This window comes from Gymnogyps californianus, chromosome 5 (genome assembly GCF_018139145.2).
Source record: "Gymnogyps californianus isolate 813 chromosome 5, ASM1813914v2, whole genome shotgun sequence".
NCBI lineage: Eukaryota > Metazoa > Chordata > Aves > Accipitriformes > Cathartidae > Gymnogyps > Gymnogyps californianus.
The window spans coordinates 6,187,512-6,215,342 of record NC_059475.1 but is presented as its reverse complement, the minus strand read 5'-3'; the positions used below and the strand labels follow the sequence as shown (position 1 = coordinate 6,215,342).

At 37.0% G+C, this 27,831-nt stretch overlaps 1 protein-coding gene across 1 annotated transcript in view; it reads right to left on the bottom strand.

The window, feature by feature from the left end:
• Positions 1-27,831, bottom strand: part of LUZP2 (leucine zipper protein 2) — a 209,685-nt gene that overhangs the window by 45,985 nt on the left and 135,869 nt on the right. The window contains exons 6-8 of the mRNA XM_050898228.1: positions 24,607-24,669; positions 21,231-21,293; positions 2,180-2,254 (exon numbers count right to left, since the gene is read on the bottom strand). Of these exons, the coding sequence (XP_050754185.1) occupies positions 2,180-2,254; positions 21,231-21,293; positions 24,607-24,669 (201 nt within the window). The remainder of the gene's footprint in view (positions 1-2,179; positions 2,255-21,230; positions 21,294-24,606; positions 24,670-27,831) is intronic.

The window sequence follows — 27,831 nt, the reverse complement described above, 5'->3', positions numbered from 1 at the left end:
CATCTCCCACCCCTGCCATCCAGCGCTTGTTCTGCCTTGGCTACAGCCAGCCGTTTTGCCTTTCCCAAGCTAAAAGCAGAATAGGTTATTTTGTTTTCATCCTGTGGGTAGCAAAATTCAATTTTGACTTTGCTGATAGGAGATGTATAAATGGGCAGCACGAGAGTACAACTTCAGGAAACGCTATTGGAACCAGGGATGTCATTTGACGGAGCTCTCGATAACCTTGCATAGATGTGATTGTGGTCAAAATAGGCTGCTTGCTGGTCAAAATAGTGCCAACATATGACACGTCTTCAGTTTTCCCAGATCTGTTTATACTCTTGTCGTGTGGTTGGATTTAATACAGAATAATTTGGGCTGTGGTAACGCAAAATTTGTCAGTCTTCAAAGGGTCCATCATGGGAACCAAAAAAGTTCTGTAGTGTAAACAGACTTGTAAGAGACACTAAGTCCACTGTCAGCACAAATATTTAATAGAAAATTCTGATACCCTCCCAAAAGAAAAATACAAATTAATGCTTATTTATTCGCACAGTTTGAGATATGATCACTCAATTATTCATTTCAAATACAGCTCATGTTTTAAAAATGCACATTTCTTTACACATTGCTTCCATTCCTCTAGCTGAAACTATGTGTGCTAATGTTGTCAAAACAGTTAAGGCCAAGTCTTCACTGAAGTCATGGATGGACCATTGGCCATTTCTAACTCTTTTCAGTTCATAGTTCATACAGAAAAGCTCTTAACCAGGGGAAAAAGGTACCTACAACTTAAATGGTCTTATTACTCTGCAGTTAGACTAGTCAAACACGGGTATTTCTAGTCTCATAAAACTGTCTAGCAATTCTCACTGGCATGAACTTTGTCTTTTTCCTTCATTTCCACTGCACTTCCGCAGCATGTAAGCAATGACGCCATCCAAAGACTCTCTCAATGATGATTTGCAAGAAGATGACACCGGGCTTCTGGTAAGCCTACAGAACCATAACTGAGCTCTAAATTAAAATTCTATAATATTTAATAGGAAAGAAACAGAGGGTCAGAGAAGTCAGTTGGGTGTGCTGCAAATCCCCTTTTAATTTGCAGACAGAATCCCTTAATAGCATTCTCATTAAAAGTTCCTGATGTCAAGTGTTCTTTGCTTTCTCCTTCACAACTGTCTGCATTATAATGAATAACTGCATTTAGGAGATATTTATGGCAAGTATTGCTCTCTTGCCATTGCCACAGATAGCAGATTGGCACTAGTGAGAGACCAGGTCTGTCAGTATTACACCAGCAAAGAAAGAACATGCTTAATTTTAAAATTAATATGTGGAGCAGTTCAGTTCACTGTACTAACAAGAAACACATGATATATCACCAGATGCACACACAGGTTTGAATAATGCTACTGTGAGCATTGCTTACATAGATGACATTTTGCAGTGCTGGATGCAAATCCTCACTCAAGAGGATGATTTCAGTGATTGCAATATTGAATATTAAAGAAAAATGCTTTCAGTCCAAGGGGCATACTTTTTAAAAAATGTCTAATGGAATCTGAAAATACTAGAAAACCAAACCAAAAAAGTAGTCTTTGATAGCATATTGAAGTTTTTTCCTTTCTGATAAACTGCTTCCCTATTGCATGATACTTTGTTCCCAGCCACCCTACATCTAGAAGAAAGTTCCCCTGTTGCACAGCTGACAGGAGTGAACGTTGCTTTGTCCCCTTCCTGGGATTCCCCACAGCCTCCCTGACACAAGTGAGCACCTCTGCCCACAGAAGAGTTAGCTCTGTCGCATCAGTCCCACCCTAACAAGAGACTGGCCCATTTCTATACTGCATCCTGCTTGGAACTGTGACTAAACCTCAGACAAAAATCATATCGGTTACAGGCACATTCTCGTTAGTGTACTTTTGCACATAAAGAATAGTAGCATTTGGCTTGCTGTGGGTTTTTGAGATGTTTCTTTCTAATTTGATTGCCCTCCTCTTAAATAACTTTGCAGCTGTACTTAACTTCATGCATCATAATTACTTCCACTGATTTGAGTAACATTACTCCCAGGTACATGCAATTAAGTATGCATTTAAATCATTGCAAGACTTTCATTTGTTTTTGTCAAATTACACTGAAACATTCACAGCTGATAGAGATAAACATGCTCACATTATGTTACACTTCTTACTTTGTCAAGGGCTGCCTTTTCCAATTCATCTTTTGCAACTGCTAGTTTTTGCTCCAGATCTGTTAGCTGTTGTGCCTGTGGGAATAAAGAAGAAAAAGCTAATGCAATCTACAATGCATTTTTTCCCCATAATTTTTCATGCAGTGCCTGTGACAGAGGAAAGGATATAAATTTTACAAGTCATATATACGGATTGGGTCAGAATTGTTTGCAAAAAGACCAGGCCTCAAGGGATATATTTTTTCCTGAGAAAAAGTGTATTTTTATGTGGGAATTGAGCTCAAATCTGCTCCATTTATGTGAACATGAGTTTACTCAAATTTCAAAGTCAGTAGCAAAAGCAATTCCATAGTATAAAGTATTCAGAATTATGCCATAATATCCCTCTGGAAAATTCAAAGTATTCAAACAGTTTTTGTTATTCTGTTCATTTTTCTGACTTCTGTTTGTAATTTGAGACACCATTTGTAGTTTTAAACATTGAGATGTTAACATTAACATAACTTGGCATAAGCAGAGAAATTAGAAAACACCCAAATGTTCATGCGTGTAGACACCTTATGAAATGCTACTGTCTGCTGGTATACAAGGGGTTAACTCCAGATTTGTTTCTCCATCTCCTTCCCTGGAGATATGAAAGGAAAATTCACAAAACAGCTAGTTACACAACTACACAGTGAGAAAGCATTTTGGGAGATTTGCGTTTGAAGTCAGGGTCAGGCAAGCGGCCTGCACCCCGCACGGAAGGACTGCTGGCTTTTTATATGACATAACATTATTTTCCTGCATAGTCCTTCAGGAAGAGATCTGGCTTTTTACAATGTGTGTGCAATATATTGAGTGCAGGGGTTCAGAAGATGCTTTTAAATACTCAGTAAATAAAGACAATGATTTTCTCTCCCCTTCCCTAGGAGCTAGATACACTCAGACAGACTGCTCGCTTTAGGGAAATACATTCTCTGCAAGAACTTTCCCTTTTAGGGAAGCAGGAGCTCCCAGATTCCTGCAGGTCTCAGCCCTGTCATTAACAGCACGTTACTATGCAACCAAAAGGAACAAGGTACAGGTTTCTGTTACTGTTGTATTTGCAAAACCAGCCCACTAGTTGTTTTCCCTGTTCATGAAGGGAACCATAGAGAAAGACACTGGACTAACCAGTTATCTTTTCCCTCTGAAATTCCTATTAGGTAATGCACATTTTGTGCATACAGAGTAATTGGATGAAGTTCTCATTTGTCAGGTAAAGAGCAACACATTCTAATTTTGACCAAATATTTGCAAGCACCCTTTCCCTCAGCACCACCCCATGCTCACCAGGTTTCTGAAGTTCATCCCCAGCCAGATACTATTTTCTTGCCAGACTTTTCAAGACCACATGCACTCTGCTGACTGTAGCATGGCTTAATGTACAGCCACACAATATAAATGCTGTTTAGCGTAAACTCTACAAAATGTGGTTAACTTGGTCTCTGTGCTGGGGCAATGACCATACTTCCAGCACATATCATAGTTGATGTGTATTAGCTTAGGCAAGCCTGTAGTCCTCAGCAGATACCTCAAGTGATGTTTAGTAGCATTAGGCATAGGTTGTACTGGCTGATAAAACAAAAAAGCCTGGAATTTTCAGTTCCCTGCTCATGTAAAGAACTACTTAGTCGCATTTTAAAACAGGATTAGGCATTTATCTGCGGATTTATCAGAGCAGCCACAGTTTCATTAGTCAAAACCATGTACCATTAGGCAATCTTGCTTCAAATCAGAAGTCAACTGCTTCCTCAGATGTGGGGAAGTCTCCCGTGAATGCAGTCCCTAATTTCCACTGCATTACGTTTCTTACACCCGATACCAGTCACTTTCACACACACAACACACAGCTCAGACCACTGGTTTGGTTCCTCAGTCTGGCAACAGAGCATCCAGTACAGAAAGAATCCTTCCATTTCATTAGGATTTGCAAAACTTAACCTGACTTATCACTGGCTTTTTAGAGAAAAAACTTACTAACATATCAGAATTTTTTCTAGAGTTCAGTAACATTTGCATTTATTATTAATATAGTACATAATATCACTCACAATAAACATGGTCCCAGTCAATGTTTGAAAGACTGAACATTAAGCTTGGCTCTGACGCAGAGACAGTTCTCATTAGATACCAGAACTAGACCAAGTAATTTCTCACATCATTAACATTTTAATTATTGCTACTTATTAAACTATTTTTACAGTACAGTAATACAAATTAATACATTTTCAATTAATGAAAAGAAAGATTTGAAAAACAGTATATATAACTAAATAATTTGAATTGCCATTAAAAAGCATATTATACAAAATAACGTTTACATGATAAATGAGAGGCCAGGATGGTGTCTCTGATGGTGTGCATTGCTAAAGGATTGGAATCACATGGAAGATGATGGGTTGCCACACGGTGTGGGCCAGACAACTAGGCAACTTCTCCATTCAGCACCATCTGTGTTACGGTTTAAATCAGTGGAATACCAGAGCTAAAGTTATGAATTTCAGGGTGTCTGGTTTCCTTCAACACATGCATTATGTAGGCATCTGAAAATCTGGGTAGTTGATAGAAAGCAGGTAATGCTGGTTACAGGTCACTGCTGCTTCTTTCCTTGCAGGGGAATGTCTGGTGCTGTATAACACATTGTACTCAATGAAACTGCAACCATATCAAAAATCAAGTTGGAGGAAAAGTGCTTAATTTCTTCAATTGCTGCCTGCTATTATAAGGAATTAAGATATTGTGATAACACTGCTCACATCAAGGAAAACATTTTCAGTTTATGGTGAAAAGGTATTCTTCCAAAGGACGGGTTCATATGTATTAATAAAGTCTTTCTGAATGCATCATTTATCAAGACTTATTCTTATTTTTGGTAATATTGTCATGTTTTGATGGACTAACTTTTTCTGTGACTTTCATGTATATTTATTTTATTTCACAGATTACTGAGCCAATAGGCCAGTGATATCAATCCGACTGACATCAAGTGAGAATAAAATCCTGGCATTAAAAATGCATTTTTGATGAACCACTCACTTGAAAGTAGTGATATTTATTTACATCTTAGTCCCAAAACTGCAGAATAATCAAATTTTTTTCTGAAAATTTTGATCTATCAAGGCTGAATTCATATTGCAATAGTTTCACTGATGTTTTAATTTAGAAGTTTTTTAGGGAGCCTAATTCAATTAACGTGGCTTGGATACCGAATAAAGAAAAAGGACAAAATACCAGTAGGACTACACAAGGCCAATTCTGATAAAAGTAAAGAGCCTTTAAAAAGCACAGCCTGGAAAAACTTAAAAATATTAAGTTTCTCTTAGGCATTTTTGTAGAATCAGGTCTTACAGAGGAAACAGTGAGATAAATCATTTTTTCATCCTCTGAAAGGGTGCACTGAGCAATTACTGTCAGTGAAGTACACTTTTCTAACTCACCTAAATGAATGTACTTACCTTTATTCATGGTGAATTACATTACACAAAATGCCCATATTTAAATTCTTCCAGGCATAAATATAAAAAGCAAAAAGAAAAGACTAGTCTGATTTCAAGCAGACAGAGAGAAATTAAAATTGACAGAATTTTTTATAACGAGTAACTGAGACTAGAGAGAATTTCTGCATATACAATAAAAAAATGTGAAGGCAATGCCTACATGTCTTTGGGATGATGACTTTGAATGTTCAAGAATTTATAAATATCATATCAATATAATATAGGTAGTTGAGATGTTCATATTCCTCAAAGTCACGCAAAAGCAACAAAACGGGGGGGGGAGAGAGAAGTTTTGTAGTCTGAAAAACAGTGGCTAGAAGCTTTACACTTCTCACTTCCTTAGTCACATCAAGAAAAAAAACATTCACTGGTGGTCTTTTGTGTACCTTTGGAGAAGTTATAGCTTTTGTTTGTTCTAAAAAACTAATCCTTTCAATGATCTTTCTTGGAACAAACATACTCACGTAAATACAATGAATAAATTACTGGTAGATTATGTATTGTTGATAACAATGTGGTACTTTACAAATAAGCTCCAAATACAGCTCCTTTAAGTATTCTTGTTGGTATTTTACCCTGAAAAGGTACATCTGAACTTTCTTCCAAACCTGGCTAGTCCATACGCTCTTCCACAGACATCTCCTCCAAGTCCTCCCATTTCTACTCTACCTAAAGCTTCTCACCCGTGAGGTGAGTTACTAGACTTTTCCTGAAGGTACAGATCAGCAAAACCAGGCTGTGATCCTATTTCTGTGTACGATTTAACAAACCAAATAGCACAATGACTCATTGGGGGGAAAAAAAAAAAAAATCCTATTTCCGTCTGAGAAGTGCCAGAAACAGGACCGCTTAGTACGATCAGACACTGGGCGTGCTGCGTGGGTTAGAGGGAGGACAGAGGGAGTGGTGCCCACCTTAACATTTCAGTCTTATTTGATCACTGATCTATTCCATGTTAATAGCGGGATATGAATTCCACCCCCCGAATAATTAAGGGTTACGGTTCAGGTCAGGCGGGTGGCACGGCTGTACAGCTATTACAAATACTGCACACTTGTTAGCACAGCCCAAAAATGTTTTTTGAAAGGCATTTTAGCATTTCTTCCCCAGAAACATTATACAGCATGTCAATGTGGAATATAAGGTACATAGCGATGGCTTTTGCTGTTGGTGGTTTTTTTGTGTTTGGATTTTTTTTTTTTTTTAAACTTGTAACTGCTTAAAATACTCAGGAAAAAAACCTACTCCATTCCCTTTCTTTTCCTTATACAAAATTTCAAAGGGTTTTTTTTTGCCAGAAAAGGCTAGGTTATGGCTTCACGTTAGAAGGATTATTCACACACGCAGAGATAAACATAGTCATGACCGGGTTTTCTTCACTTCAAGGCATGATAAATTGGGATTTTATTTGATTATTACAAAACTTTTAAGGATGTATTGTATTTCGTACCAAGGATTGCTGTTTATCGAGGACAAAATTATCACACATTCTACTTAATTAGAAAACATGATTGACAAAGTGATGTTTAATCACACATTAAATAGATTGGATATTCTGAACTCCATTTTTTCCTGCATAGACCTTAAATACATGTTTAAGAAAAAAGGTAAAATATTTACTGTACAACTTTTTATTCTATAATTGATTATATTTTCTAACTAGGACAACTTTTTAAATTGGAAACCACTTAACCGGAAACTTGAATAAATTATCTGGTAAACACAATTCTACTGTGCTTATTCTGTGAGCATTATTTGTATCTTGGAAAAACAGAGACTTGTGCTTCTAAATTGTACTGTTTACTGTAGCACAAGGTGTTAAATGTAACTGAGAACAACACTTTTTGGCAGCTATTCCATTTTATCAGACATACAGCAAAACCCAGATGTTCAGCAACATCTGAATTATATTTCAAGCACTTACAACAAGAAGAAGAGTCAGTTAAAAACACCATTTCTGCAAAGTCTCACAGCTTGTACATTTTCTTAATGCTCACTACTGCCACAATACTTTTATCTCTCATCTGTGACTATTCTGGATGTACATTAAAAAAAGGAAATAAGACCTTTGTGCTTTTTTATTAGCTGAAATTTCACTTTTCCTTCCCCAACCGTCATACTTTTCCTTCACATAAAACTCGTTACAATGAAAGCAAAACAGCAGTTCGCTGGGGGTTTAGTAAAGTACTCAACCTCTAACTAAAGGAAAATAACTGTTTCTCTGCAGAAACACGCTCAGAGGATGCGCATGAAGAGAAAAGCCACATCACTCACCTTTGCGCCTGGTCTGCCTTTTTATCTCCCGTCGGGGATTTTCCTCCCTTCAGATCAGGCCGAAGTACCTTAGGTTTTAGCACCAGTTGTTATTTGCAATGGATACATGATTACAACATGATTACAACAACCTGCTGCTCTTTCATTTCTAAGTCAGTCTTCCTTAAACAACTGTATTGCTTATTTTAGCAGTAAGAGAACAAACACGGAGGGGGTAAGCATTTTAAAATTTATGTTAGGCATACCAGAATGCTCCACACCTCTGTCAGTAGCGCACTGGAAACATTTACTTCCTCTGTAGACGATTAGTTCACCTCTTGCCCAAAGCTTCAGCTTTTTGGTTTTGGGGCTTCTTTCTAAGATTTGACCATTCCAGTCAAGAGTGTAATTCAGCCAGGAGAATACAAAGCAAAGAAAACAGAACTCGTGTTTCTGGCAATATCACTTAACTTAAAAGTGTTTGTCAAGAGATAAATTCTTAAAACTTTCCACTTTGAAAACATTACCTCATATTCAGCTGATGAATAAAGTAAAACCCAAAAACATCCAACACATACAGTATTTATTAACACCAGCATATTCATTATTGCAAAGTGCCTCCAAATCAGCCAACGAGTAATACAGAAATTTCAAAAACCCTCCCAAAATGCAGATTAAATTTGTTGTATTTATTTTGAGAACTTCACGCTGCAGATCATCATGTAGATGGCTCTGAATTTGCTGTCAGCAATATCCCAGAAAACAGGATCAAGCAAGGGGGAGACTAAGTGATGCAGAACTGTCCTCTCAAATAATTTTTATTTCTGTCTGGTTTGGAACAAATGCTGAGGTATTCAAAATTGCCTCTGCCAGGAAGCACACGCAATTTGGGACATACATGTCAGTGTGCTCCAGACGCTGATTGCCTGGAGCCAGATGATCTCCCAAGCGATCACCCCACAGCATGGTTCATCAAGAAGCCGAAGGGCCAGGAGCGTGGCTGGTTCTGGATTTCAATGTGTGCCGGGTGTCACGAAGGACCTGGTGCCCAAGACACCACCTTGGCTGCTCCTCCGGCCTCTCCGGTTCCAGGGAAAGCCGATGAGCATGGGCACTGTGGCTGGTGCCTGCTCTGCGTTTTCACCATTTGTCATGTTTGTGCCCGACCATTCCCTCCCTTAGTGCATGGAGGCTGACAGTACGTCTTGTCCCAATATCCTCAGTACAAAATGTCTTCAGTTCTAATATTTCAGAAAAAGACATTTTTCTTGGCAATTTCTACAGCACCTGCCACTGCAGAAGCTTAAATGTTGAAGAAAAATGGTTGCACCAAAACAGTTGCTCTCAAAGTGTACTTCTGGCATTGGCATTACTCATACATCTTGCCCCCTTTTGACATATAGCACATGTGTATCCAGATCCATAGTTTTCATAGAAAACAGTCCCTCTTTTTCCTGCTACGTGTTTACACAAGATGAGGCTTTGACTCTTCTTTCAGCTTCTTATATGTCTTTCCCTCAGTCGTATTTTTTCCTCTGATCTTTGGGCAGTTTGGAATTTTTCAATACTTTACATAACAAAGTTTTTAAATTTTTCAACCCTACCGGGCACACTCAAAATCATTATTATAATTAAAGCATTTGGAAAATGTCAGTCAGAGTCCCAATCCATTTCAATTTGATATCAATAGTAAACCTCTCCTCATTTTAGCAGGAGCTGGACCAGGTCTGTAAGCTGATTGAATAGCTGTACGCTGCCAGTTAAATGTGGAGCTGCTGCTGCTAGATTTAAGTAACCTTGTCTCACGCTGACTATTGACTAGCCTTGTCTCACACAGTAACTCAGACTAGCTATTTAAGACTGCATTACCGTCTAATGCAAGTCCATTTCCTTAAGGCCACATCCTCAGGGCCATATAGACACTTTTAAAATTGGATTTTTCAGTTCATTAAAAAAGTTACAACAATTTTTCGTGCTCAAAACTGTGTTGTAAAAAATGTAATGACAATGAACTAGTAGATCTGAATTACTGAAACAATATTCACATTTCGCAAATCTGTGATTTCTAAAACGGCACGAAACCATTAAAAAAATAGAATAGTAGAAGGAGATTTGTTTCAATAAGGATATGAATGAATTATGTTAATACATAATCCAAGGACCTTACTGGGAAATATATATGATGATATCCCTCCACCTTCTTGTATGTCACTTATCTCTTTATATTAAAAAAATTCTCATGTCTGCAAATAGCCTGTGAGTATTTTTCAGCAGCCGATTTTGTCTAGATCTTCAGGCCCCTCCTGTGTTGCTAACATAATGTGCTAACATTAACACATTACTAATGATTATAACATCATAGCAACAACATACAAAATGCTAAAATACGGCATTTGAAATGAAAATATGCACCAGCAAAAAGATGCTAAGGTAAACAGTGACATCTACTTCCTAAACAAAACACACATAACCTAGATGAGACTTTCTACACACATATTTGTCAAGGTTGTGAAAATACACTATACCACCATTCGGGGGGGGGGGGGGGCGGAATTACTTACTACAAAAGAAATCAAATTTAAAAAAAATCTTGTGCTTCATGAAAACAAGAAGTACTCACCATACAGTGATAAAAGACTATGTAACAGAAGATGACGAAATGGTCCCCATCCTAACTGTGTTATCTCGACAAGATAGCTATCTGAAAAGTAATCATGCCATCTCTTACCACCCATACATCAACTACACATATTTATGCAACAGCCCCAATATATTTTACAAAAATCAGCTAAGCAAATTTCAGTTTCCTGTCTCTCCCAGTGGCCTCAGCTTCTACTGAGAAAAACAACTCAATAATATCCTGTCTTAAAGCATTTTTTTACATCCAATAAGTAGCCAGATCTAATCACAAATACTTGATAACCTGAAAACCAAAATCATACATCCAGTGGGCAACATCCAACTGCATATCTAAAAGTGTACTTTTATTGTACACATATACAATACAACATATTGACTTGATCAAGGGAAAAAAAAAATCAACACAAGCTTTATAAAAAAAAGCATCATAAGCCTTCTCACTTGGAATGAAAAAAAATCTAGCAGTTTCTAAGACTGAACTACAACATGTAGCAAGAGCTATAGGGATCCTAAACCATGAAGATTAAGTCCAACACTCGTTATACTACAAAGTAGAAATACCTCAAGGAAGATACAATGTCTTATTTTAGAGGTCAAAGAAAACATCAGTTCTCACTCATGACATATTAACCCATAAAACCCTGCACAGCCAAGCCCATCAGTCATCCACCTCGGGATGCAGCCTGCCAGATTCATCAGCAAAAAAACCAAAAACCTGACACAAAGTTCATATTCAATCCTATTATTCTCAAAACAGCAAAAATTGAATTCTGTAAAATTATCACATTCTAGAAATCCACGGATAAATAGAATAATCTTCATATAACAACAACGTCAAACATGAATAAAATCTACACTATACTTCCATTCCCTCAGCCATCAATGCAATTGCTTTGAGGAATATACTTACAATTTTCTTCCTGACATCCTGATGACTTTCAACAAACAAGGATACTCCTTGAAGAAAACACACCTATTTTCAAGCAAGTCATCAAAGTAATAGCTGTAACATTATCACACTGCAACATGAAAATTCAGCTCTCCCTACCAACGTGCTCCTGGCTGTCATACATCACCAGATACAGCAACTTCTCTGAAAGAGTATTAATTACTATTCAAGCTATTAAACATATAACTTTACTGATTTTGTAATTACCTTGTATTGAAAATGCTTTGAAAGAAAAATGTCATCAATCTTTCTATCTGGCTTTGCACAAACCAATGTATACAAATGAACAAATGAAATGCAAACCACTCCATAAGTTCTGGGCTTGTAGACAACCTGATCTGCACATGTAACCATAGATCACTGCATCTATTACTCACAATGTTTAGTAATATTAGCCCAAAGATGATAATTCCTGAGCTAAAGATTAAGAAAAGCATTTTGCAATACTTGCAGCCGTGGTGCTGTCTCCTACACTCAAAGACCTTCGCTACAAGAGAACAAATCATAGTTTGAAATAATTACTCAAAATAATACTACCGAGGTCATCTCTCAAGGTCTGGGGCAAATTCCATGATATCTTTCATAAAATCATAGAATACCAGGTTGGAAGGGACCTCAAGGATCACCTGGTCCAACCTTTCTTGGCAAAAGCAGGGTCTAGACAAGATGGCCCAGCACTCTGTCCAGCTGAATCTTAGAAGTGTCCAATGTTGGGGAATCCACCACTTCCCTGGGGAGATTATTCCAATGGCTGATTGTTCTCATTGTGAGAAATTGTCCTCTTGTGTCCATTTGGAATCTCCCCAGGAGGAACTTGTACCCATTACCCCTCGTCTTTTCCATGTGACTCCTTGTAAAAAGGAAGTCTCCATCTTCTTTGTAGCCACCCTTTAAATAGTGGAACATGGTGATAAGGTCTCCCCTAAGCCTTCTTTTCTCAAGGCTGAACAAACCCAGTTCTCTCAGCCTTTCCTCATATGGCAGGCTTCCCAGTCCTTTGATCATCTTTATGGCCCTTCTCTGGACCCTCTCCAGCCTGTCCACATCTTTTTTGTATAGCGGGGACCAAAACTGAACACAGGAGTCCAGCTGTGGCCTGACAAGCGCTGCATAGAGTGGGATAATGACTTCTTTATCTCTGCTGGTGATGCTCTTGTTGATGCATCCCAGCATCCTGTTGGCTTTCTTTGCTGCAGCAGCACCCTGTTCACTCATATTGAACTTCTTGTCCACCGGGACCCCGGGTCCCTTTCCACAGAGCTGCTCCCCAGCCGTGTAGATCCCAGCCCGTGCTGCACTCCTGGATTATGTTTTCCCAGGTGCAAGACCTTACATTTGTCTTCATTGAACTTCATAAGGTTCTTGTTAGCCCACTCTTCCAGCTTATCCAGGTCTTCCTGCTGGGTGGCTCTCCCTTCCGAAGTGTCCACTTCCCCACTCAGTTTGGTATCATCGGCAAACTTCATCAGGGTACGCTTGATCCCATCATCCAGATCACTTATGAAGGTATTAAACAGTAGTGGGTTTTGGTGGGTTGATACGTGATTTATTTCCACCACCACTGCCACCCCTTTTCAGCCAAATTTAAATGCTATGGTACACAGTACCTCTGTTTTTAGGTGTAGTCCTAAACTTTTAGACAAATTGTTTTAGGCAAAAGATAATTTTTCTCTCTAATACGACTCTGTCCAATTACCAATTGATAGGAGTTTTCACTTGATTGTTTTCTGTTAGTCATGGTTGTGCATCTTCACTTTTCTTGCTTTAGGAAGTGGTATTAGGCTCTAAGATCTAAGTTCCTTACAGACTCAGCAGAGTGGATGAAGAACTTGAAGACTGGAAAAGAATACGTGTGATACCCATCTTCAGAAAGAGAGAAATTGAAGAGGTCATGACTTGTAGATCCATTAGTATAACATTCATTTTTGAAAAGTACTGAAAAGAATAATGAGACTATGTCTCTAAGGGACAGATTTTTATTTGGTATATATATCATTCATGAACTGAACAATGAACTAAACATACACTCATTAAACATTCTGGTGACATCAAACCAGAACTCTGTGTGTCATAGAAGACGGGATTTATCTAAATTTATCCTGACAAACTAGAAAAAATAGGATGACATTCACTAAAGACAAATATAAGATGCTAAATACAGACAGGAATAATCAGTTAAACAAATATAGAATATAGAACAGTAGGGATGAATGACTCAGGATGATATCACCACTGAATATGTCATGTTTTTGTAGGAAAGGCAAAGAACACTGTGGGTACAGACTACAAAAATCCTTTTGCTCTGCTCAGCATGAGTGAAATGTCCAGCTAGATTTCAGTGTCCATTTTAGGGCACTGCAAATGGACAGCGACCAAAGAAAACAAGTTCAGATGTGACTAACATGAAGCATTAATGGTGTGCAAACATGTACTGAGAAGTAAGAGAGGAAAAAAAATTCTACATGTATTAATCTAAAAAAGAACAACACTGTGAGAGACAGAGGGTAATAATCTCAAAATATGCAAAATATTGCTTTAAAGGAAGGTTTGGTTTTTTTTTTTTTTTAAATCTATTCTCCAAGTCTATAGGAGATAGCATGATAACTAATTGGCTTCAATTTCAATAAGGGAGATGCAAGACATATAAGAAAACATTTTCTACTACTAAGGTTAATAGACTAGAATAGACCAAAGCAGCAGAAATACATAGAGTTTGAACTGCTGCAGGTTTCTAAAAAAATTAGATAAGCATCGTAAAAGAATGACATGCATATAATTGAACCTTCTTTGGAGTCAGAGAATACAGAACATCCTTTCTATTTTCCATAGCCTCCTAAGAAAACAGTTTTTGCCAGAACTGAACCAGTGCTGATGGGATTGCCACATATGTATAAGAATTTTTGATCTCAGTAAATACAAAGTAACTTTTCTTATTTATGTATTTAAAAGGAAAAGTCCGTAAGAATATTTTCAGACTTTTCATTTCATCGTCTATCAGAGTCTGCATGTATTGCAGGCATTTTTCATTTCATCTTCATCCTTTGTAAGAAAAGCAAAGGCTTTTAGGAAAAATAACCTCAATCCAAAGAAAAATAACCTCTTTTTTGCTAATAAAATCATCGAAGAATAATATACAAACCACAGTAGACCAATGAGATGAAATCTATCAAATAGAAAACATCATAAAATAAATAAAAAAATAGCTAAAAGGAGGTTCAGTTTGCTACTTTCTACTCATTCATTCTTCATTTCTGACAAAGTCAAGGGAAAATTTCTAGAAAACATTTTCTTATCTGAAGTCTTTGATAGTTATTCTCTCAAAACAATATGCTTAAAAATGTTATACATTAAGCGTGTAATAACCAGTAAGTCTCCTCTTCCAGACTCTATTCAGTTGTTATGCAATGAGCTGAAGTCAGTCTGTAGCTTATAGAACTTCTTATCCCTAATAAAGTCACTGGTTTAAGGTCTCTGCAAAAAAAAAAGTATTATCTCTAATATTTTGCATTGCATTTATGTGCAATATATATGCACCAATGTTTTATAATAGTTTGTCTTGTTTTGTTTTGTTTCTCCTAAGCAGCATTGCTAAATTTCCCAAGGGAGGTCGCAGAAGATCCAGATGCTGAGGAAACATGTTGGATGAATAAACACGCTACAGGCTAGAGATCCTGTCTGACAGCAAGATGAGTTCTAGTATTCTCGCAGGGAAGTTGATACGACAGGCCCATAGGAAACCGCCCTCAGTTTTCTCTTATCATCTCCTTTTAACACTGAGCTACAGAAGTTACATTTAGCATTACAGGGCAATGTAAAAGCAACAACAATAAGAGCATTCTTTTTGTGCTAAATAAATCAATGTATAAATAAAGTTTAAGGAAAACAATGTTGCCTTTTTGGAAAGTTTTCTGCAAGGAAAGAAGGAGTTTTGTGGTACTTTGAACATAATGAAGAATCCTTTAAAATGTGTTAAATTGATTCATTTTTCAAACATGCAAGGCCAGATGAATTCTGCAGTTGATAACAATTTTAATACAAGCAGGTGTTTCATGGATGAAGCGAATGTACATTTATGAAATGGCTGGATTTCGGTCAAGTCTGACTGCCAAGTGTATACAAATAGTTAGAATTGTATTGGAAAACCTCAAACTTTTGCATCTTCATACACGTGCAAGCACACAAAGCACTTCTGTAAAAGGTTATCACAAATTTAAAATTACGTAATCAATTATTTCAAGCCCAGACAACAATTTTAATGTTCAAGTTCTCTGGTAAATCAGGTCTTTGGCGGTTTTCTGGGGGTTTTTTGTTTGTTTGTTTTTCTTTAATCATTTCACCTCTTTCTCTGTAGGGAATGCAGAATCTCGTAGTCTGTGTTACAGAAATAAATACTTTGCAACTCCGGGAAATAGGTCTACTGTGGCATGTAATTAACTGCTGCTAATAAGGAGGAAAACACATATGGTGGTATCAATTTTGCTTTAGAGGGAGGAAGGGTATAACTATTTACCAATCGCATCCAGTGAGTATAATGTGAAAACAATTTCACATAGTTTTGCTTTTCTTTGACTCTATTTACCATAGCAAATGCATGGTTTAAAATGATTTTCACAAATCCAAATAATGAATTGATTGGTGTAGCACTATGTGTTTCAAAGAATTTGGAAAATGGTTTTGACTATAAATGTCAGTTTAGTTAAGTAAGTCTTTAAAACATGTCGTTTGCTCCTTATATATAAAGTCAATTCAGGTGTTTCCCAGACAGAAATACTTTCTTGAAACAAGTCCTTGAAAGAAAAAAAACCCCACATTATTTTTAACCTGCCTTCTCTTTCTTGTACAAGTTTGTGTAAGCGGTTATAAGACAAGCCTAAATTTGAGATGTTGATACGGTACTGCTTAGTCCTTTAGAAGTATTGAGCGCTCAGTACCTGAAACACTGGTTAGGAGCATAAAAGAGAACTGAAGTTGAACGACAATCTTGCTCTTAATTTGTGATGCTGCACTTCACAGAAACATGTGAGTTCAAGAGTACCACCACGGAAACAAGCTAGACCACTGTGAGGAGCAGCGGAGGTTGTCAAGCGTTGGGAGCAAAGTTCTCCTCTTCCCTCCCTCCCTCCTCCCTCTTCCCTACCCTGTTCCTCTCTCCAGGTCACCCCCACTAACCTCCCCACCTGCCTTCTCCTTTCCCTCTCTTATTTGAGCACCTCCGTCTTTGCTGTTTCCTGATGCCACTCATCTCCCAGCCCTGCATTTGTCTTCCCAGACATCCTCTTAGTTTGACACTATTACCTGGGCACCTGGTGGCTCTAAACATGTGGAGAGGTCTAAGGACCTCCCAGGGCCACAGGCAAGTGGTTAGTCGTTGTGTAAATATCCACCTTGACAGCTACGCTTCAGGAACCGGCCACGTCGTGTACCCAACTGGAGCAAACGTGGTTTGCTCTTCAGAGGAAGGTGCATAATTATAAACCATCTCACTCATGGTAAGACCATGTATGGAATACTTATTAGCAATTAACTAATTTGTTGTAAAGCAGATGCTATTTACTTGCTTATTTAAATTTAAATTCTACTACAGAACAAAGATTAAGTACATTGGTAGGCTAGGCGTAGGTAGCTGTTGCTCACATTTGAACTTTTTTTTGTTTTTTAGGACTGTCTATCAATATATTTTGTCTCAGAATTTAAATGACAAAAGGGAAAACAGATGAAGCAGTAGACGAAATTCATATTTCTGAAACTCTGAAGCAGAATCCTTGGAAATTCATCACAAAAACAGTAAACAAAGATGTACTCAAGCCATAACAATGAACCATTCTCACCTTGTACATTTAAAAGAACGATTTCAAAAATATAAGATACTTGTATAAACTGATAGTGAAAGTTATTGCTAGATTTATTTTTCTTCATCTCATATTCCTATCAGACACACACATATGTTTGCATTTCATGAACAAAAAAACAAATTATTTTTAATTCTTTTCTAATTTACTAGATCATGTGACTTCTTCTAGGACAGTATAGCCAAATGATGGGAAGACAATTAATGAAGGAGTAATTTAAAAAGAAGTGGTTACGAATGCCTGAAACAAATGTAGACCTCGATTTAGCACAGCATTTAAACTTAAGAGTACTTCACCGAATCAGGGGTTTATGACCATAATTAAATTACTGCAATTAAGAGTGGACTCATTCAGAACTAGTAAGTACCTACTTACAAAGGCAGCTATAACATTAAGAAGCTTGAGTGAAAATTTTTATTAATCATTGCTTATTTTTCTCATTATAATACAAAGCAAATTTCAACTTCTGATTTCAACCATGCTGCATGGTTTAAGGGACTGGGCTCTGACAAAGAGACAGGAGCTCAAATTATAATCTCAGTAGAGATACTGACAACCTCTATAGCCTTGAGTCCATCACTTAATTTCTGTGACTCTCATTGCTTATCTGTTATATGGCATTATATGACATAGAAAGAGGGAAAAAAATATAAATACATACACACATGCCACATAATTAATCAGCTAGATTACAAAACACTTTAAAAACATAAGAAAAGCAAATACATGCCAAATATGATAAACACGTTATATTTATTACCACTTGTTAAGTTACTGTCACACAATGTTAAAAGTGGATATAATTTACCAATTCACTGGAATATTAAAGGAGAAAACTGTCTTTTTCCCCCACTTCCTCTTCCTCTCCCACTTAATCCCCAGAGCTGTAGTCAGTACAGAGTCATTGACAATAATAGTTATCAGAATTTAAGAACTAGTTTCTCGATGTTGATTATGCAAAACAAAAAGCGAACAACCCCTCCCTACTTACTTCACATATACCTGCACAATTAATTCCACCACAGTAAGTAACAGTTTAATGGGCATGGACTGAAGCATTCCCTCATGCCCTTTAGAAATCTAATACCCTGAAGTTTACATCCTTCTGGTGAACTGCTACGAGAAGGTTGCAACATTCAGAGCTATACAAAGAACAGAATTCCATAAAGTTCTCAGTAAGGCACACAGAAAATGTAAGATTTAACAGGGTGGGAATGCGGTGGAAGGGGGAAAGGGTAGAAGTCCTGTAACATGCCAGTAACTAGCAGCCAGGAGATTATCACACATACCATTCATGCTCTGTGCTGTCAGAAGACTATCCATCCACTGTTTTGATCTTTTATCAGAAAGAATCAGAACTTCACAGAACAGCCTCAACAGCAATAACATGAAATCTGTTTAGTTTCTAGTATCAAAGCAACTAGAAATGAAACACCACCTGTTCTTGCCCAAACCTAGCAGCCTCCCTCTGATCAGACAGATATTTAAAAAGCTTTCCACCCTATACCAAATGGCTTCTACTCTGTTCAGTGTGTCTATCTTCAGACCTGAAACACACACACAAAACAGCACACTGAATCTACCCTTTCCCACATCTCACACGGTTATTTAGGAAGATAGCATAAGCTTGCTGTTCCCTTTTCTTCATAAATCAAATTTCATCAGTCAGGAAGAAGATCAACAAATAAACCTGATAAAAAATATTTCTGGCTACACATAAAGGATATACCAAATTAGCAAATCAGGCAGTCAATCTCATACAGAATTGCACACAGTCGAGAGACGTTTCAGGTATTTGCACGCGCAGTTCTCAGTACATGGGACTTTGGAATCCATTTCACAATTCATTAACATCATCCATCTAAAGTTCTCAAAGGGTTTTTAATTACATTAGTTCATAATTTCCCTAAAAGGCAAGTAACATTTTCCCTATTTTGCAAGTAAGTGCATTCAGAGCAGAACTCACCCTACGTAACTTGGGACGTACAGCTGAGCTGGTGGCCCTAGTATTCCTTCATAATCAAGAACTATGCCTATTCAGTGTAGGTCAAGGAGTTTAAGGCATAATTCATGTGGTCAAATGCAGACATAGTCTTTAGGAGAAGATAAATTGCCCAGACTCCCGCAGCAGTACTGAATAACTCTCCAAGGATTAGAAGCGGAGCCTACGGTGCAGACATCCATATCCAGTCAGATGAGACCCGCTTCTATTCACATTCACACTAGACGCATTGCCTCTGTTATAACACAAGTAACTCCCTCCCCTCCACCACAACCCCCTGATCTTTGCATCTATAGCTTAACCACTACATTGTCATAGTTTACTGAACTAGGATCAGGAGAAGGTAGATTTCGTTTTATGTATGCCAGTGACTTGCCGGACAGCCTTTCCCATTTGTTCACTTACTACACAACTTACTACACAACCTAGCATAATTCAGATCTGCTTTTGGGATCACTGCATATTAGCATAATGAAAACTACAAGTAGATAGGAGTACTGAACAATCCTTCTGCTTCAGCCAAAGAAAACAAGCTTTCACACCCAGGCAGGATTAGAAGTTATAATCTTTTCCTCTGTTCAAACTCTCAATTATACCTAAACTGAATTCAAAGAAAAATGTGTTATTTTTGTTAATGCTAGCTGGTATTAAAATTTAACCACCTAGATAGATGTATAATGTACCTAGTTTTTATCTCTAAATCTGTTCCTCTGGTTTGGGTCTTATGATGACCAGAAATAAACAAGCTCAAAAAAAACTTGGAATCAACTTGTGCATGAAAAAAAAGAAAGACCCCCCCCCCCCCCCCCCAAAAAAAAAATCACACAAATCACACTGTGTATTTTAAATGGCCTACGTTATTCTGTCTTTACAGTGCTATGCATACAATAGAGAGAGTTAAATACTTCCAGAAGGCAATTTGGACCTCATATTGAGATGAATTACTTTGTAAGTAATTCTAGCTCTATTGGCTTTGAAGATGACTACTTATCTTCATCCTTTATGCTGGGAATAAAAGCACTACTCAATTAGCAGCCTCCAGTCAGGTGACCTGAATCTCTCTCCTCCTTCTTTAACAAGGATTAACTTCTCCCTGTGTTAGCAAGGACTTGATGCCCTTCAGCAAAATGTCTGTATGTTTTGTCCTCCTCCTTCCCCACCTCTCTTTGGTTTTTTTCAAATGTGCTAGCTAGACAGGCTATTCATTTCGATTGTATAAGCCACAGACATTTCAATTTTTTTATAGAAGCTTCAGTTTTGGTAAAGATGTTTCAGCCTATAGCAGGAATTTGGATCCAGGGACCTAAGGAACATTCCATTGCTCAAGCTCATCACAAACACAAAGATTTGCTTTAAGTGTTAACAATAATTGACATTGCCATGGAGGACTGCTAATCAAAGAAAAAAAAGAACCATCTGTAAAATATTCTATTGTACAGTTAGAAAGATGAAAACTGTGTTATAGAATCCATGGAATAGGGCAATAGGTTTTGGTCACCGGCAGGAAACTAGAACATTGCTTTATGTGAACATGTAAATACAGATATTCATAAACTAAATACTTACCACTGCTTCTGTCTATTTAAAAACAAAGACACCAGACCACTTTTTAGGCTTTGAATCTTCTCTTCCTTGCCCCAGAAAGCAATTTAATAAAAGGCACTGTCCCTAATTACAGTATTATGTCTGTCTGTGGTGCTTTGAGCTCTTTTTGCTGTGGTGAGAAGGAAATGATTCCTTAGAACTACAGTAATAAAGACAGCTATCATACTCCTAGATTACTTCAATACTATATTAACTCTAATACTTTAGCTAACTATAGTGAAATAAAACTTACCTTAAAAATCAAATCCTTTTTCCCATAACGAAGCTCTTTCAGCTGGGCTTGGATCTTTTTTGACTGAAAGTGAGGATAATAAAATCGGGGGGGTTATTTTAAATATTCACTTTTAAGATCAGAAAAAAAGGTAGCAAGTTCTGACAACAGCAGAAACTAGATCGGCTTTAAAATGCAGAAAAATAACCAAAATGAATGTCAATTGCTTTTCCAGGGTAGCATGTCTAAACCAGGCGAAAGTATCAAGGGAAATGTAAAAAGGCACTCACCTAAAGCACATACATGAGTTAGTACTATTGTGAATAGCCGTTTGGCTTACACATTTTAGACAAGAGATGTTATTAATACTTTCCAGGAAGCATAACTGAAGGCATCACCTTCAAAGTAAACAACCTCCTTTTTCTTAGAGGGAAAAATGTTCCATAGCATGGCACAGGTTCTTCTTTGTAATGACCAGGGAGTTCCAGGTGGCATCCAAATGAACTAGGTTCTCACTTTGTGACTATGTCCTCTAAAATAGGTATAGTTATGCTGATTTATATCTGCTTAGGATTATATTTATTTTAAATATTGTTAAATTTCTCCTTAAAATAATTTTAAGTATATGGTCTATACATTTTTTATTTATTTAAACAAAATGTAATAGAAATGGGTTTTTTTATACTACACCCAACTATCCAAGGAGCATTATTTCACCCTTTATCTAAGGATCCTGTCAAAATAATAATTTCTTTTTAATAAAATCCACAGTCTCAACTGATATTCAATAAGTTTTCTTGCATTAGTTAATGCCAAATGTTAAGAACTCCTTGGAATGGATTAGAAGTTTATTCCACATTTATCGAAACAGCACATCCATAAACATAACATATTACAGATGGAAGTATATCTTCCATGAATTGGAGGTTTTAGAAAGATTTGATATCTTTCCAATTGGTGCAGTCAAATTCGGTGACAGACTTTTGGGAAGGATGAATGAATCTAAAGATAAAATTTTAGAGCCTGCTTTAAATATTTAAGAGGTAAGTCCAAATTGGTTATTGTATTCTGCAAAATCTGAAACAAATAGCCAAGATCAGTTCAGTTCAATTCTTTCTTCTGTAACTATATCTGCTGTTATGTCATCTACACAGCAGAAAGTGCCAATAGCACTGTCCTCTGATCTGGACAATGCAATCGGTAGAGCTATGGAATAATTAAACATGAATTAAAGACCAGAGAGAAAACCTTAACCAACTATAATTATTCTAGGAGTTGTGCTTAAGAAAATACACAGTCTCTGTGACATACAAGGTATCCAAAATGGCTACAGAGGAATCTAAGAGTTACAATTAAGGTATCACTCATTTGCTAAATCACAAACCTGTGATGAAATTAAGAGTTAGAGAGCTAAATGTATTAGATGCATAATATAAATGACTCAAAAGCACGTATATGACCTGTAATTCTTTGTGATAAAATTTGGCTGTTTTGTGTTTTTTCTGCACTTCTAGGGAGAGGACTTACAAAACTGACACCTTTTAGTGCAGTCAGCTGGATAAGATCATCATTAGACACAGGTTGATAGCCATCTCTGAACCACAGCATCTGGGAATATTTCCCTGGCACGTGCCCCTTTGTGTGTCCTGGGAAGCCCGGGGTTTGCACCACCCTGCCTTCCTCTCTCCAGGGCTCTGAATTCTCAGAGGAGAAAACCCAGCTATGTAAACTGTGCAGGATCACAAGCATGCTCCCGTCTATGCAACTAGACGACAAGGAATCACAGGGCTCACTAAAACTGTTTGCATGCAGCCTGAGAGAGCAGAATGAAGCAGGAGCTTCCTGGTAGGCAATTCTATCCATGAAGGTTATTTGATCTAATAACTAACGGGATACTGATTTCACACAGTTGTTATGCTTGGTGAGCATAGTGCTTAATTAAAGAGCAGAAAATACACTGCAATTCTCCAGCTGACACCACCTAAACAACAACAAAAAAAGGATGCTTCTGTAGCACCTTTGCTTGTTCTAATGGCACTAACCTGCTTAAAAAACACAAATTTGCCAGGATGATTCATAAAGTCTGAGATTCTTAAGGTTTAAAATACACTCACAATCTGTTGCCTTAAGTGTTAGTTAGCTTAGGTTTAGTTTTCTGAAATTGTCTGACAGCCAGGCTTGTCACACTACAATAAATTTAATATAATCTTAGGCTTCACCCTTAGATTTAAAGACATTTATGTTGCAAATATTAAAGGAGACATAATTAGGGAAAAGATCTTCAAGTTAATTACCAAACGTTCAAGATGTTATGCAGCTAGGAAAAACAAACTTGAAAAAGAGGGGAAAACAGAAAGCTGTGTTGCACACACTGCCAATTTTTTAAGCAGTAAACAAGGGAAGAAAATATATTTGTATTCCTATACTGTGGCATGTTTGAAAGCAACAATGGTGATATAGGAAGATAACATAGATTTTGACAAGCTAGAAAAATAATGCCCCAAACCCCCATTATTTCCTACGCATTGAGGATTTCTCAGGAACAGTGGTTGCAGATCTTCAGTTAGGCTAAATAGCTAATCTAACTAGGAATCACTACTTTGACCTCATAAATTTTGACCTCTAAGTTAAAAGGTAGAGTCTTTAATGAAGAAAACACCTGCAACCATAATTATGAAAATTTTAGTCAGGAAGAGAAGTTTTACGCTTCTGTTTCACTCTAGCAAGGTGCAATGACTTTCACAGAAATTACATATGCAAAAAACCATGACCAAGTCATGTAAATGAGTAAACCAGATTCATATATAGTAATATTCTCTTTCATGAAAAGTTAAATAGCTAAAGGGACTGCTCGCATAAATGCAGTTACTTGTACGTTTATGTATTTCCAAAAAATAGTGCTTTTCTATCATCAACTATCTTTGCTAGCTTGCTCTTCAGTAGAAGGGAGATTTCTTTCCTTCTATTCCATAAAGTGACCCTTTTTTCCTTGAAGTAATGAAACATTCTAGGAATCAATAATAATAAATCTTTCCTGACTCTATAAGTTAATTTCAAAAAAAGCATTTAGCTATTCCCATCTTAGTTTAGGCATGGAGATCATGGAAAGGAAATACGTTTTATATATGTTATAGATGTGCAATATACATCTACAGAGCTATAGATACTTTTCATAAGCATGCCCAAACTTTATTTTAGTTGCCTAAAACTTGAGTTTACAGCTCGCTTTTTAATACATTTGAGTTGCTTCTAGTGAAGTCACAGAAATGAGAGCGCTTTAGGAACACTCACCATAAACACATAGTATATAAACTACACCAGAACCTCAGTACAAAAGACTTTCATGCAAGTTTCTTTTGGGTATGTTAGATTTAGAATAGAGAGGAACCTTACTTACCTCTTCTGCATGAATACCACAAAGCTTGTTTCCTGACAAGAGCTTGTTTTTGAGGCTTTTGTTCTGAGAGAGGAAAAAAAAAATACAGTTTTATTACTGAGAGTTACTGAAATATTAAGAGACCCTTTAAATATTTGATCATATTGGTTTTATTTTATACATGGATAACACCTTCAAGTCACCAGCAAAGACACAGATAAGAAGACAAAATAGATGCATCATGGCACAATATTCTCTCTTACGGAATTCAAAAAGGCTATGCCTTTGCACTAAAACCTGCTTTCACAGGAACAGGACTGCACATAGAAACCTTCCAAAACACTCTAGCAACTGAAAGCAATTTAGATTGGATATGCTGAGGTAAAAAAAAGAAAAGAAAAAACCCTCTAATCCTTACCTGGTGTCAACTGCATAGCTCAATACCATTTTCAGTAAATCATTATAACAACTGAGCAATAGGGCCAAGATCTCATCACTCAACCTTGATGATCACATTCATGGGGTCTTCTTGCTAAATATCATAATTTAAAACTGCAAGTAATCAAAGACTTTAGAAGGTTAGCTACCTGATAGTATTTTGCCAACTCAATATGCTGTAGGAGTTTTAAATGTATTTCTTCTCATTTTCAGGGAAAATAATAAACCTTGATAAAATGAATTTTCAATAGTCTGGTAATTCTTTCTGCGCTCCTCACTCATATTACACCATAATTGATGGTCAAGGGTAAAGATTTCTCTGCGGTCTGGACATCTTTCAAAACTGTTCAGAAACGTAAGTATTCGATAAGCAGATCTTCAAGTGCTGAACAGAACACGCTTACACTAAAAAGAAATGAAAATAACACCAAAACCAACTTCTCCTGTGCTAACAAACTGTAAACATACATACAGAAACCTAGCCCACCACATTTCAGGAATGTATATTTATTACTGAATAGCAATAGCTTTCTTGAACATAGTGCACAAGAACAAGCTGTCATTAGAGAAAAAACAGTAATTCCATCCAATTCAAGTTTAGGTCCACATCCCACTGAAACATTGGAAGCTTCATTTCCAGAATTAGAAGCTTGGAGTTTTTGTTGAAAGAACCTTTCTTATTAAAACGAATGCAAAGAAACTAAAATTCGATTTGAAACCTCCTTTGCACAATCCCAAAATAAGGAGAAGATATGGCATCATTTCACACATTTCACTGTTGCTATCTACCGTGCACCAACACAGACCGCTGCAGAAACAATAAATCTTTTCCAGCTGTTTGACACGGGCGCCCACAGCTCCGTAATGCAACAGAAAGGAACTGGGATGTTACTTTGAATGAGACAACCCAGATTCTGCCTCGCAAAATATGATTTGCAAAGGGCTACAAGAGAACAAATGTTGCTCTGATAAGTCTCACAGTCGATTACTTTTTGTTCTTTATTTGAAAATGACGTTGTAGCTCATCACAGAGCAACACACCTTATTGTACTAACCACTGTAGAAATACAGAACAAGACAACTGGCTCTGCACAAAGGGAATTGGGTAGCAGATGCGAGACGAACAAAGAGAAACCAAATAGAAACCAAAGAGATGAAGCACACCCAACACATCTATTGCTCACCAGGGGCACATCTAAAGAGCTATGTTGTACAGTGATCACATGGTAGATGTGACTGGTTTCACATAAAAGATCAGCATCACCTCTTGGGGTGATGGCCAAACAGATGTGCCAAAGGCACTGCTTCATTAGGAAGTTGCACTTAATTAATCCAGGAAGTCAAGTCATCACTTTGTTTTGACTAACTAGCTTCATTATCCTCCAGTCCCCCTACAGCCTGGCGATGGTTGGTTTGGCTAACAGACTCTATCCGTATTTCAGAACCAAAGTAAGAATGAGTTGTAATCCTTACTTTTTTACTCATTTATCTTCCTTTGCCAAGCATAAACTACTATAAGAAATACTTCCATTAATACATTAACAGTTTGCAAGTAACTTCTACACGTGCTGTTTTGAGAAGACCCTGCAGTAACCCAGAATGTGAAGAACTGAATGCCTACCACCTCGACGGGACACACATTGTATTAGATGGTTGTCACAGTTTCCACATTTTGTGCCAAAGTAGCCTGGCAAAAGAGTATAGTTAAAAGAATTTGTTCAAAAACAAAACTTGATGAAAGTATTTTAAGTTAGGAGATGGACTCCATTTTGGAGATTTAGCTAGGTTTAACAGGATTTACCAATCCTGCCTGATTATCCAGTCTATTAGCAGCAAAACAAACACCAGGGTTACCAGAATGCAGGCAAAGTAGTAATGATCTAATCTGCACTTAATAATGTTTTTAGAAATGAGAGCAAGCATTAAAGGTTACAATTATCGAAAGCATAATAAGTAGCAGGTTGTCAGAGGTAGATGACAACTTCTTGCTTACAATTTGAGTGATTTTATGTTACTTTGCAAATCACATGTCACTGCCTAAAGTAGCTTTGCATCTTGATTAATAGTGATAAATTTCCGTAGCAGAATGTGAAGTATCCCAGTAAAAACATGTGAAGTATAACAGAGCCTGGTTTGATCGGGATTCTGAATTGAATGTTGCAAAATGAAGAGTCTGATCAGGTACATATTCTGTAAGCTTGTTAGAAGGGGCTATTAAAAATCAGATCAATTAATCAATGAAATTTTTAGGTTACAAATGCCTATTGAGTCAGGACAGAAGTTCTGACTTCTAAGTCTTAGATAAGGATTCAAGATGATGCTTCTTATTTTCCGATTAAGCATCCTTCAAAGAACAACAACAAATAAGTTAAACTAACTAGAATTTTACATGGTTTTTATTTCAAATATTTCATTTGTTATAAAGTACTTTAATGGAAACGGTCTTGGACATTTCAAGTTTAAAAACCAATAAAAGTTTAAGGAATTAATTACCTATCTGTAAACATGTCTTTGATATCCTCTTTTACAATTATATAGAATAATGATTTTAATTAGACATGGCCTTTTGGATTTAGAAAAGGGTATAGTTATATTCAAACTAAATAGGTATTTTAACGTATTTGAACATCTTAGAAAGCTTATAGCACAAACCGTTAGCTGGAGTGTTTGCATGTAATCATATCATTAAGCCAAGTTACTGTAGTATCTAACTCTTACTGTACTAAATCTTTTAGCTCATTTGCACAAGTAGTTTCAGTGCATCCCTAAATTCAGGTGCAGAAAACTGCTGTTAGTGGTTGCCACATG